This window comes from Candoia aspera, chromosome 2 (genome assembly GCF_035149785.1).
Source record: "Candoia aspera isolate rCanAsp1 chromosome 2, rCanAsp1.hap2, whole genome shotgun sequence".
Classification (NCBI taxonomy): Eukaryota; Metazoa; Chordata; class Lepidosauria; order Squamata; family Boidae; genus Candoia; species Candoia aspera.
The window spans coordinates 49,776,808-49,790,244 of record NC_086154.1 but is presented as its reverse complement, the minus strand read 5'-3'; the positions used below and the strand labels follow the sequence as shown (position 1 = coordinate 49,790,244).

Here is a 13,437-nt window from a genome sequence, read left to right as displayed (position 1 = left end):
GTGTGTGTGTGTGTTTGTGTGATTCATGTTTTTGGGCAGATTATGAATTTTGGGAGCCCTCAGTTTGCTACTGTGATCACTACCAATTATCTGTTTCTATACCCTTAGGCATTCACATGACTATCATAGCACATATCACAGTAATGATTTAGATTTTGAACGGCCAAAGGGTTATCATCACCCACATGGTTTTTTTGAGGAAGATGAGTCACCAATGTATTATGAATCAAAAAGATCTCCTAGGAGACGGCTGCTACCTCCGACACCTACATGTGAGTTCACTACGAAAGTTGGCTTCATGGACGTGTTTGCTTTACTGTTAGACCCATGTATATTTTCTGCCTACACTCTAAGCTTTGTTTGATTTATACCATACAAAGGGGACAACCCAATGAACCAAAGGAAAAGGAAGCAAGTTTTGTTGCTTCCTGTAGCTTCTCATAACCCCTTTTAGCAGCAGAAGATTGGATTCCATACACAACTATAATAGCAGAGTGAGCTCATTCACAGAATAACAATGTTATCAAGAATAGTGGACTAATTACCTTTATCTTTGGGTTGCTTATAATAGTTGCCACTACCCAAAACTGCTAGAAATGTGTCCTTAGTCTTTCCCAATAGCCAAAACTAGAGTTGATGTATACTTTAATTAATTCAGATGACTTTTCAAAATGCCATTTAAAATTTAATCTTGCTTACCAAAATAGCACATACCCCCACAGAGAAGTCTTTTGAAAATGAGAGAACTTAATAACTCAGGTTTACCTTTTAAAAAATGCGCTTCCTTCTCCATTCCCACGCTATGGCAGGGCCCACTTGTCGGCATATCCATCTCTGTTTGCCTTGATCCAAGGCATCTTCATTTTTAAAAATGCACATACCCCACAATAAACATTTAAGTTAATATTAACTTGGAAAAAAACAAATACATATTCATAAATAACAAAATAACGTTGTAAGATACAAGGCTGTGCAGTCAATCTGATTAGCTCTCTGAAAGGTGCTTTGAAGTGTGTCGGAGTGTGACTGTACAGTAGCCCTTCTCTGCAATATCTGTAAGGAGGCAGCCTTTATCTGGGAAAAGTTGCGGCTGCTAAAAAGGTGTTGTATGCAGGTGCTACAATACATTCTCATTTCTGCATGCTCTGCAGCAGCGTTTGTCAACCTCAGCAACTTTAAGATGTATGGACTTCAACTCCCAGAATTCCCCAGCCAGCAAGCTGGGAGTTAGTCAGCATTGCTTCACAGCCCTGGTAAGCAATGCACCATTCAAATGGACCTTTGTGAAATAATGTTTAAGCTTAAGACAGTCTGCAAAAAATTACAATACTCCATTGGGAAATCATCCTCATTTGACGAGATGAAATTATTTGATCCAGATATTTTAATATTTAAGATTTGTGGGATTTACTATTTATTTTTGGTGTCACAGAACATTTTGATTTCTTTAGCCCAGCAAACCAGACCTACTGGGAATATATTTAATCACAAAGTTTTCCTTAAAGTTTCCCAGTTAATAGAAAATCAGCAAAATGCAAGGAGTTGTTAGAATGGCAGCTATTCAGAGTTGTTAATATAGTTACTTCCTATTATATCCAAGTGCAAGAAGAGAGTCTTACTCAAAACATCACTTCTTAACAAACCATGATTTGAAACCATAGGGATCATATGAGCACAAAGCTCATTCATGTACCACAGTTCTTCAAAGTTTGGGGAAAACTTTTAGTTCTCCCTTACACATTAAGGAAAAGGAGAGGGGACAGAGAAGCATGAAGTTATCCTTATGAAACACAGATGTGGCAATTTACAGAGACTATAATGATTAGAAATCTGATTTTCATGGAAACCTGACCTATAACTTACTCAGTTCTACATCAATTTTTATATTCTATAAACGCATGAACATTTCTTAGAAGTTATGTCTTCTTTGTAAAGTAATATCAAAAATGTGTCAAGCAGTTTTACATTTCTGCGTATGAATGGAGTTTATAGAATTGTTTTGTTTCTTCTCTCCTGACCTGTCCAGCCCCAAATCTGTTCCTGTAGTGTCCTGCATCCTTGGGAATGTTGGGGAAGAATTGTACATAGCATTGCAAAGAAAAAATGTGATATAGAGAAATTGTCCCCCTTAAGTGATCAGAGGAGCATTATAGGTTCCAAAGACGTAGTCTGTTCTCTTTTTATCCTTAAAATGAGGCCCATGGAAGGTGCTGGCCTCACACTTTGTGGCAGTGGCCTCTTAATGCCTCATCTCCACTGCAGCATTTGCCAACATATAATACGTTGGATCTTCTCATTGTGAATGTCACAAATATGTTGAAATCTCCCTGTCAGCATGTCTGACTAAGAAATGGCATATAATAGCCATTTTCTAAGCATACCAGTGAAGATCTGGTTTAAATAGTTTCTTGCTCAAGGGAAAATAAGATCTACACTCTTTAGCAAGATGGCCTGGTCTGTGTAAGATAGAGGTCTAAAAGTAGTGACATCTTCTTCTACAAGGTGAGATTAGAAGCTGAAACTTCCTGATAACATAGGCTCTGAGGGCAAATAAGAGGCCCAGAAAAAAAAACAACTTAAAACATTCCTTGCACTTCCATATACTGTAGCTTCTACCTCTAATAGATGCAGTAATTAACACAAGCCCCACGGCATCTCATTTGTGCTCCCCAACACTCCAGTACTGCACAGATTGAAAGTTGATGGTTGAATGGCTGATGGCATGATCTTGCTTGCTATTTTCCTGCCTGCCTGCCTGTCTACAAAATTAAGGGTGGAAATAAGAATAAAAAGTCTCTGAGAGACAAACCACACTCGTTCCTTCCCTTAACCCTTCCACTGCCACTCTCCAAACAGACCAGAACTAAACTGCTGAAATAACAGCAGCAAAATGGCCACATTTCAGTAGCACAATTTTTAAGTTTTAAAGCCGATGAAACGAAGTGACCATCGGAGCAAGAGACCTCTGGAAGGTGAACCACTCCATTCCCACCAGTAATTAACCTCCCTCCCACCCACACAAGTACTAACCAAGCAAATGTCGGCCCTGCTCCTCCTGGGAGATCACCTTGTCGCCAGTTTGATCTCCTGTGGCAAACCAGCGGGTCAAGAGGTTGAGCTGCAGCCCGGTAGAAGTTGCCCACTTCTGGTTAGAGTTGAAACACTCCACCTGTAACAGGCTAGCCCAACTGCTCCTATAACATCTCTAGAAGGCAGTAACAACCCATTCAACCTTTTCATATTTCAGCCAATCGCCACTCTTCCTTTAATTTTGAATGCCTCCGCAGGCAGAGCAGTCATGATGAAATACCACCTTCCCCTACCTTTCATCAACACACTGCTTTACCTCTGCATTTAATGCAACAGCAGGTAAGTGGAAGCAAACCGTCCACCTAACTTTGGATGCAAAGTTTTGTAACACTGTTTTGAAACTTGCAGATATGGGTAGTCCTCGGGTTACGATGGCAATTGGGATGGAGATTGCTGTCGCTAAGCGATGTGGTTGAAAAGCACAATGTCATGTGACCGCATCGTTTAGCGAGAGCAATCCTGGCAGTCCCGGTTGCTCTTATAACCCCAAGATGAGTGGGTTGTTAAGTGGGAAGTGGTAGGAGTCCCAGGTAAAGAGCATGAAGGTGCTGTGGGGGTGGGTGGGTGGGGGAGGTCCTGGGCAGCCTGACACAGGCCGTGTGTGAACGCAGGAAGCCCGGGGGATGGACAGCAGAGCAGGACATGAGTGCAGGAAGGCTAGGGGCTGGATGATGCGAAAGGGTAGGAGTGCAGGAAGGCCGGGAGATGGGCTGGGTGGCCGAGTGCAGGAAGGCCAGGGGGACTTACCAGAGCGACTTGCAACCTTCTCTGCCGGCTTCCCCATAGACTGTGTCAGCAGGGCAGGTTGCAAATGGTGATCATGTGACCACAGGATGCTGGAACCATGTGATCCAGTTGCCAAGTGCCTAAATCATGATCGTGTGACCGTGGTGGCACAGCAATGGCCACAACTCTGAGGACTGGTCATAAGCACCACTCATTCAGCGCCATCACAACTTCAAACAGTTGCTGAACGGGTGGTTGGTAAGCAAGGACTACCTGTATTCCATGGTGCGGCTGCCTCAGGAGACTGAAAGTCACAGCAGATAACTTTGCTCCCAGCTCAGTGTCCGGAGCTATAATGGGCCTGCTAGGCAACGCATAGAGAAGCCTGACTAGTTGTCAGTGAATAGCAGCCGCCTGGAATTAACAAGCTCAGTTCCCTACATCAGAAATATTCAAAAGACTCAAGACGGAAGGTTACCCAGGTTTTTTTTTTAATGTAGGGAAGTTCCAAGGTAAGAGAAAGAGAAAGAGGGAAGCCCAACTCTGTCGGGTCCTGAGTAGTGACTTCTGTGTTGCCCCAGTGAGGCAAGCTGAGAAACCGAGAGATCTTCACTCAGGATGTAAAACAATTCCATCACCAACGATGCTGTGAAAGAACTTGGGTATTCCAAATAGATTTTGCCATGGCAGAAACACTAACAGCAGATACAATCTGACTCCTGTTAATCTTTCCCAGATCAAATGTCCATTAAAAAACACATCTGGGAAGAAGCCATTGTATTTAAAATTGCTTACAAAGAGTGTAGTTGAACTTTTTTAAAAAATAAAACATACTTTGAAATGTTATATTTAAAAACCCTGCCCTGGAGATGTTGACGTGTCAGAGAACAAAGGCAGAATAATTCTCACACAGAGATAGATAATGAGATGGAGCTATATTATGTAATACACACACCTGTGTGTCTCTGTGTGTATTGAGCAGTGCTCATAAACCACAATGTAAGTGGTAGATGCATATAAAGCCCCCATCAATTCTAAGTATAATTTACTTTCCCATGAAACAGGAAAGCAGGGAGTTAAGTCCACTAATGTTCCATTGTAAACAACAGAATTTTAGGACACCTAATTTGAGAGTCCCTGGCATACATGAATGATGTACAAATGCAATTCATGCGTGCATAGAAGTAAAGAATGGATCTTGAAGCCAGTATCCTAATATGGCAAACCTCCCAAGATTAATCAACATTCCCAATAGTTTTTTAGATCTCCAAACAGTTGCTAGTAATGGAAGTTTTAATATGCTTTATTATATGAACCAGCGAAGAGAAACAAATGAAAGTTTCCTGCATGAATACCTTAAGAAGGGGAGATGTTTTGTCCTCCCTTTATCCGTTTCCTTCTTTCATTATTCTTGAGCCTTAAAAACCCTAACAACTTGGAATGACGGATCACAGGTCATGCTTAAGGTACGATGGCCTCCATAAGCTTGGGACGGTAAGAACTTTTCATCTCTTCCTCAGGTCATGGCAGTTGCAGGTCTGGATGCCACTAAAGTTCATAGACATTCCCCAAGTCGTTCAACGCGTTCCTGGGCTACACCACCCAACCGGGACCGCACTCTTTATTATACACCTCTTATCCAAGTTGATCAAGCTGATTCTACAGAATATATGAATGGTAGTCTGCCATCTTTGCATAGGAGCTCCTGGTATACCGATGACCCTGAAATTGCATATCGGACATTTACACCAGCTAATCTGACTGTACCAAGTGACTTTAGGCATAAGTATAGTGACAAACAAAGGAGCGCCGACAGTTTGGTAGAAGCGGTAAGTGTTTCCAACCTTTGTTTTGAGCTGGTAATGAAATAACCTCTGAAAATGGACTGACATTACAAATACTTTGTTTTATCGTATTATGTTATGAGAAGCGGTATATTCAGAATAAAATATCTCCTTACATGATAAATTGTGCAGTTATTTTTAACTCTTATATTCTTTTCAAAACTGAGTAAAGAAGATTTATTCTTATGTTCCATATTTATCCAGAAGTACAGAGGTTAAGATAGCATCATTTACCAAGTTACCTCGGATCTGAATTTATATTCAATATACCTCTGAATGTAAGATGCCTGAACACTGTACAACATATATAAGCCTTAAATATTATCCCATGATTTTTGTGCATTTTGATACTAGTTTTTCCAGTCCTCAGTTTTCAAATTACAAGAGGAGAATACTAGATATAATCTGTGAAGTAAGCAGATAGCTGCTATTGCCAATTTTGCATACTCTAGTTGAAAGCGCTCATCTGAATAAGGAGCACTCTGGAAATTGTGAACATAGCAGATGTACATTCTTAACATTCTGTTCTAAATGTGGTCAAGAAATTGGATGTGGAAGATCCAATTCAAAGGTTCAAAGTGTTGGTACATTCTATACACGCGTGAATACCTGTTTCCATGTGTAAATAGCCTTTGCGTCTATGTCAAGTAACAGGTTGCCTAGCAAATACAGATCAATATTGTCAAATTCCTTGCTAGGTTATGGGAAAAAGCAGCAAAAGTAGTCCCATGCTTCCCATCAATCGTGGGTAAAACAGAGAGTTGGAAAATACTGTAGGCTTCTATGAAGCTTTACTCTAGCAAGCACTTTAGTTACCACCTTTTGAGAATCTCTTGACCAGTAGACCCAGGCTTGCTGTACAAGCTTTCACTTTGCCACTGTTGCTTTTGATAACATAATGCCAAATATAATGTTTATGCTATTACCTTTTCAGGTGCTTATATCTGAAGGATTAGGACACTATGCAAGGGACCCAAAGTTTGTCTCTGCAACAAAACATGAGATTGCAGATGCTTGTGATATGACTATTGATGAGATGGAAAGTGCTGCAAGCCACCTTCTCAATGGAAACATTAGCAATGGAACAAATGGTGACATGTTTCCTATTTTAAACAGGCAAGATTATGAACTTCAAGAATTTGGTCCTGGCTATAGCGATGAAGAGCCGGATACTGGAAAATATGAAGAAGACTTATCTGATGAAATGATATGCATTACAACCTTATAGTATTTAGTGAGAAAAATGTTTGGTTTTAAATAAACAGAAGTGCCTCCTAGTTCTACGATGCTAGGCACTAGTTGGGATCAATAAGGAATCAAGCTTTGCATGAGTGATAACATTGTCACATTGTGAGGAAGCCATACTTTTATTTATTAGTACGTGTTTCCAGTATAATGAATCAGGATTTGAATGATTTCTTCAAGGCCTTTGCTACAGAATCAAGAGCTCATCAGGGAATAAAGTGGATCTTTAGAACCAAGAAGATTCTAACCTGTTCGTTTTCAAATAAAAACAGAGAAAGTGGAAAGATTGCTGTCTTCCAATTGTGTTCTGCTGCCCTTCAGAGTGTTCAAAATTCTCAGTGGAAATAAGATTGGCACTTTTAAAGAAGTCTTCAGAAAGATATGGTGATGACAATCAAATATGTCATTACCTCTGATTACATAGCATATCAAAAATCCACTGCATTCAGCATATCCACTCAGATATATTATTTTAAAATCTACCTATCCTTTTTAAAAAAATTCCTTAATACAATTTGTCAGACTCCTTTTGCAAGAGAGAGTTTCATTTGACTGCTGCTGAAAGCATTTCTCTCACATGTAACAGCAGTTTACATAGCAAAATATCATTAAAAATAGTCTGTTTTATGACTATCACATCAAGGGCAAAATACACTGGAATAATTGCATTTTTATTAATGCACTTGCAACCAGGATAAAGTAGAGTTAGATAGGACAGTTTGTTAAAAACTATATCACAGAGATTATTGTAAATAAATTCTAATCTACCATAATTTGTATTTGTAAAGAGATGTTCTATATTTTGTAATTATTGTACCGTAATTGAACTGCAGCAATATTTATGGAGCCTCATTATTGTAACTCTTCACCGAATTCTAAATAGAAGCATTTTTACTTGAACTGTATAGCACTATAGAATTAAAGATTTAAATAGAGCCACCGTCATTATAAAATGTTTTTGAAGTAAAGATTTAAAAAACTTGATGCAACAGAGATTTTATAAAATATTTTGAGTCAATTGGATTCTAACTTTACAATGTAAATCATGGAAAATTAGTAATTGCAATCTTATATTTGGAAAGATATTTAGAATCTGTAGTCTTTTTGACAGAAAACAAACTCTGGATTTATCTCTACTACAACTCCTGCAATAACAGCTAGAAATAAGAATAATAAAACATTACCCATTTTGGCAAGCTTTTCTTTTACTTCGAAATATGCATAGATTAAAGTTCCAATCCTATGCCATTTTCCTGATAGTAAGCCCCATTGTATAAAATGGGATTTATTTCTTAATGAAGGCTGAACCACCATGAGCAATTATTCTTCTTGGTTGAGACTTCCTACCTCTAGGTGGGTAGTTAAAAAGTTACACAGCTTGAAGTAGAATGTGTGATGAAATGATGATTTACATAACCAAAACATTCCTAAGTTGTTGAGAACATGGCATGGTTGATGAACTTTTTGATGTTCTATATGTAATGTTTTCAGGATTTGTTTTTATGCAATCAAAGGAGGGCTTCAATGTTGTTTGTGATGCAGTAAAATCCTGATACTGAAGATAATATGATTTTGGAGATCAATAACTATCAAAAGTTTATTTTATTACCATTGGATAAATGGACTTGCTCTGCCAAGCAACTTTATCAGGGTTATCTGCATTAACAGAATAGGTAGCAACTGTCACGTTTCTAAATGTGTGACATACACAGCTGAAATTAATATAACCATTTTGTACACAGTGGCAATTTGCTATGGATACCTTACAAACCTCTTCTTTCAAATGTCAGGAGGGAATTTAAAGGTTTGTACATTATTTCCTGACCTACATAATTTTGTATGAAAATAAATGCAAAATGCTACCGAGAATAAAAATGTATAATAATGTTATTACACTTGGTCTCTTCTTACTAACAAATAGAATTCTAAAGATTGATGATTTCTTTTTGCCCCATAGTTCTGTACTTGAACTATGGGTTCCACCGGCTTCTATTCATTCATCCCTAGTCACTGATCTCCATGAAACCACAGGGAGTTGTCATCTGAGGAAGTGGAGTTTGTTGTCACTACTATGTTCATAACCTAATTTGGGAGGCTAACATCATGGCAACAGGCAACATATACTAAGGTCTGTGATCCAAGTGAGGTTTTCAGAATGAATGGACAGAGAAGTGGGTTGATGTTGCTTCTGAACTGTTGTTGGTGTTGAGTATGTTGATGGAAGATTAGAACCATGAAACTACACATCAGATGGGAGTAAGGATGCAGGGGAACTCGGCTGGGGACTGGTTGCAATGGGTGTCATGGCTAGGTAGCAAAAGAAGCTGGTGTCAGAGCCTGGGTTGTGGGGCCAGGACTGCCAGCAGTTGATGGGCACAGAATGTTGGGGCCTTGATGAAGACTGGTCTGCAGATCTCACCAGTCTTAGCAAGCCATAGAAGAACCAGCAACAGTGGGAAGAGGTTTGGCCCAATCAAAGCTGTTGAAGCCCTTGGGGACTATGTGACAGAGGTTACCTTGGATGAGATGTAGGGAATGACAAACAATACCCCCCTCCCCCAAGGTGAGAGAATTGGGGTTGATCCTCTAAAGTCCCCAGTGAGAGTGGGGTCTCTAGGGGGGCAGAAACTGGGTCAGGTAAAATTGGAAGGAGTGGAAAAGGGAGAATGAGTAGTTGATTGACAAGGAAGTTAGGCAGGTCATTGCCAATTGGGGAATGCGGCAGAGGATGAGATTAGCTCTGAGACAATGTCTGTAGCTGGCTGAAAGGAGGAGGAAGGCATGTAGGAAGGAAGAAGAGAATGCATTGTGGTAATTTCAGGTCAAGTCAGGGAAGATATGACAAGCAGTGCTGGGCAAACCATTCTGGGAAAGGGAGACAGGCAGTTTGGTCCCTGGACCTCGCAATAAGACCACTTTCATTCATATCCTGATGGTGGATAACAATTTCCTGTGTAAATTACAACGCTCCACAATTTACATTGCTTTGCAGCAATACCAGCCATCAGGACATGCTCAGAGCATCTGCAGTTACGTCTCAAGGCAGCTTTCAAATCAGCAGCTTTTGAAAAACCTGTTCCCACTTTTCTGAAGCAGTAATTGCCTTGATAGCTGTATCGGCTAGTTTTCAGTTGTTGAAAAACAATCCCAACACTTCCCAGAAAGTTGCTCAGCTGATTAAGGTCAACTCTCCCTAGTTGTCAATTTAAGGATGCAAATAATCTTACTTAATGAGACCAATTCAAGGCAAGACTTTTATTACTTTCTTAATGTACCTAAACAATAAGACAAAATAAATCAAAGTAGTGCCTACAATAAAAGATAGCAAAACAACAACAAAAAACCTGAGGCTAAATACTGTAATAGTATTAAAATTTGCTTATTCCAGAAATATGAGATTATCTTTTACAAAGCATAAGCAGCATAACTTAATCATGATTCTTTCTATTAAAATAAATGCATCAACTTTATTCTGACTTCTTCTTTTCTATTCCTTAGTGACAATTGAAAAAAGGTGCCCAAAATGTACAAGATACAGAGTATAGATCAAAGAGATCTAACCTGAACACAATTCTGATTCAATTATTTAGAATATCCAAGAAAACTATCCTGAATAAAATTCAGCTACAAAATGGTGACAGAATGGTAATTTTATTTCATTCTGAGATTAAATGTTGCCATTACTAGAAAAAAAAATACATTGCTGGTATTTTCTCTTACCTTTAGATCTGATGTGGAAAATATGCAAAATGTTAAACGTACTGGCCCATCCACATGTTATTATATAAAATCAAAAGCCATAAACTGTACTCTATTTTTGTCATTTTTCCTTCAGCTTTTTGTTGTAGTGTACAAAATCTGAGTTCCATTCTTTGGTAAAAATTTACTGTGCGTACCATCAAATGTCTAGATATAATAACTCTGTGGTTAATCAGATGTTTCTAGTCATCTATCGTTAACAGATATTAACTGAAGTAAAGCATCACTTCTACTGTACATCCTCTTTCCTGAAACTGAAAGCAGATTTTTGGTTTAGTGTTGTTAGACAACATACCAATTGATGCTACTTTTTATACATATTCCTAGGGAGAAAGTAGGCTAAGCTTCTCCTATGGAGGCAAACTTCTAGGTGCAGAGCAGAAAGTTAACGCTGACTTTCCAGAGTTTGGGGTTTATATACTGGAACGTTTTTCTCTTGAAGCGATAGCAATCCCAAGATAATATCAGCAGCCTTCTCTGCTAACATGATGGTTGGGGCATTTAAATTCCCACTAACAACACTGGGCATTATTGAGGCATCAACTACTCTCAAATTTTCTGTGCCTATAACTTTGGTCTCAGAATCAACTACAGCGGTAGGATCAGAACCCTGTCCCATTTTGCAAGTGCACGAAGGATGATAGGCACTATCAGCTTTTTGCCTTATGAAAGCGTCTATTTCTTTGTCAGACTGAATATGTTCGCCTGGTTGAATCTCAGGTCCACGGAATTTTTCAAATGCTTTCTGAGCAAAGATCTCTCTAGCTAATTTCACACACTGGCGAAACTCCCAGACATCCATTTCTGTTAAAACAAAACAATACAAAGACACAATGATTCCAGACACAACCAATATTAACGTTAATGCTATATTCTGTTCTACACAGACAACATTTCAGAGTAAAATAAGACAACTTAAGATACAGGAAAGGCAGGTAAGTGGATATTCCTTTACATTTTAATATCTTTTCACCATAAAAGATAACAGAAATCTGAATATAAAACAAGGAAATTTGAAGTGACAAGTTTTCTATACATACTATTTACTAGAATAGCAATTTTAAAACAGCTCTTTGAATGTTTAGTTCTTTACCCATGTAGTTCCCTACTCCCAGAGGGAAAGCCATAATGATTCGTTGTAGAAAGAAATAACAAAAATTACTTCAGTTGTATAACATATAATTCTGATGTAAAATATATATATATATATATATACACCCACAATTGGAGAAGGATCAACAATGAGATAAGAAGAAATGAAATTCAGAATGGCAACGACTGAATTATAGACTGAAAGCCTATAAAGTAGATTTACTGTAATATAATTAAAAGGTTTGGCTCTATTTCCTTGAGTAGACAAAGGCATCATCCCCTCTTTGTTAATTAGCTCACCAATGCAAGAATCTGCAACAAGTGCTTTGTGACTGATCCCTGTTAATGAAATAATTATTGCTGTCTGCATCTTCTGCATTTCATCTCATTTCACTTCATCCTTTAAAATTTAATACAGTATTTTATGCATCTGATGGATTGTAATCCACAAAAGTATATGCCATAAAAATGTTTGCTTTTTAAATCTGCAAGACTGTTAGATTGATAGTGTCATCACTATAATTGAATTATCTATTTTAAAGTCGTAATGGCCCAAGATAACCATTTAAGATGCACAGCCTTGTGATGTGTGCATTAAACAAATGGAGTTTCTCACAGATGCACTAGACCTCTATATGCACAAAGGAGATGCTGGCCTTGAGTATGCAATTTTTTGCCTGTTGAAATCCAATTAAATCGGATTGTCTGAAAACTCCAGCCTAGGGAAGTCTCTGACCTTCTTTGAACATTACAGTAAGCCAGCATTTTTCAAAATGGCTCAGTGAGATTGAACAAATGCATCAGTGCACACTGCCTGAGCAGTCCTGATTAATCATAAACTAAATAGAGAACATATGTCATCATTAATCAAAGCACAGCTAAAAACCAGGGAACGCTTGTCCATGATTTGTTTCGATCCAAACTGGGATAACTGGCTTTTCCAACCTCCAACAAATGAAAATCTGAATTAAAAACTAGCTTCAGGTTCTGGCTAGTTAGGGGAAACAACTGGCCAGAGATTTGAGTTCAAATATTACATTACATAAACCACTAATAGGGCACCATTATTTGTCAAATTTCTAGCAAACTGACTCCGGGACAACTCCAGAACAACTCTGGGTAGCTTTACAATTAAAGACTAATGAAGAACAATATCATATACAGAAAGAACAGCAGTGACCCAGAAGAAGCAAATCAAGAACACTGACCTCATTCCCAACTTAAAGAGGCTTGATCATACAGTAACTCAAAGCCTGCAGAAAGAGCCAGGTTTTTAAAGCTTGTTTAAAGTGATAGGGTGAGGGCTGTATGAATCTCTGGCAGTCCTCATTTAATGACCACAATTGGGACCAGCAACTCAGTCATTCAGCAAAGTGGTTGCAAAGTGAAACCATGACTGTCCTTATGATCTTATTACAGCTTTTCCTTGCTTTACAAACCTGCGAAGGTTGTAAATGTAAGGATTGGAAGTAAATTTATTTTTTCATCACTGTTGTAACTGTGAATGGTCACTAAACGAGGCAGTCACTAAACGAGGACTACCCATATGCCACAGGGCAGGTGCAGCAATGAAGAAGACTAACTTTCTGGGTCCTGCTAGATGAAACTGCTCAATTGACGAGACCTGAACGAGACCATCCAAGATGACTCCATTGGATCCCATGAATCAGGAAGACACTGA

At 38.7% G+C, this 13,437-nt stretch overlaps 2 protein-coding genes across 5 annotated transcripts in view; one reads left to right on the top strand and one right to left on the bottom strand.

Moving 5' to 3' along the window:
- Positions 1-8,798, top strand: part of LOC134489977 (voltage-dependent L-type calcium channel subunit alpha-1D) — a 160,956-nt gene extending 152,158 nt beyond the window's left edge. The window contains exons 39-42 of the mRNA XM_063292853.1: positions 109-272; positions 3,248-3,369; positions 5,337-5,645; positions 6,595-8,798. Of these exons, the coding sequence (XP_063148923.1) occupies positions 109-272; positions 3,248-3,369; positions 5,337-5,645; positions 6,595-6,888 (889 nt within the window). The 3' untranslated portion in view covers positions 6,889-8,798. The remainder of the gene's footprint in view (positions 1-108; positions 273-3,247; positions 3,370-5,336; positions 5,646-6,594) is intronic.
- A 1,347-nt stretch (positions 8,799-10,145) lies between these two features.
- The window catches only part of CHDH (choline dehydrogenase), a 31,640-nt gene continuing 28,348 nt past the window's right edge, over positions 10,146-13,437 (bottom strand). For all 4 annotated transcript variants that reach the window (XM_063291779.1, XM_063291781.1, XM_063291778.1 and 1 more), the window contains exon 8: positions 10,146-11,468. In XM_063291779.1, the coding sequence (XP_063147849.1) occupies positions 11,050-11,468 (419 nt within the window). In that variant the 3' untranslated portion in view covers positions 10,146-11,049. The remainder of the gene's footprint in view (positions 11,469-13,437) is intronic.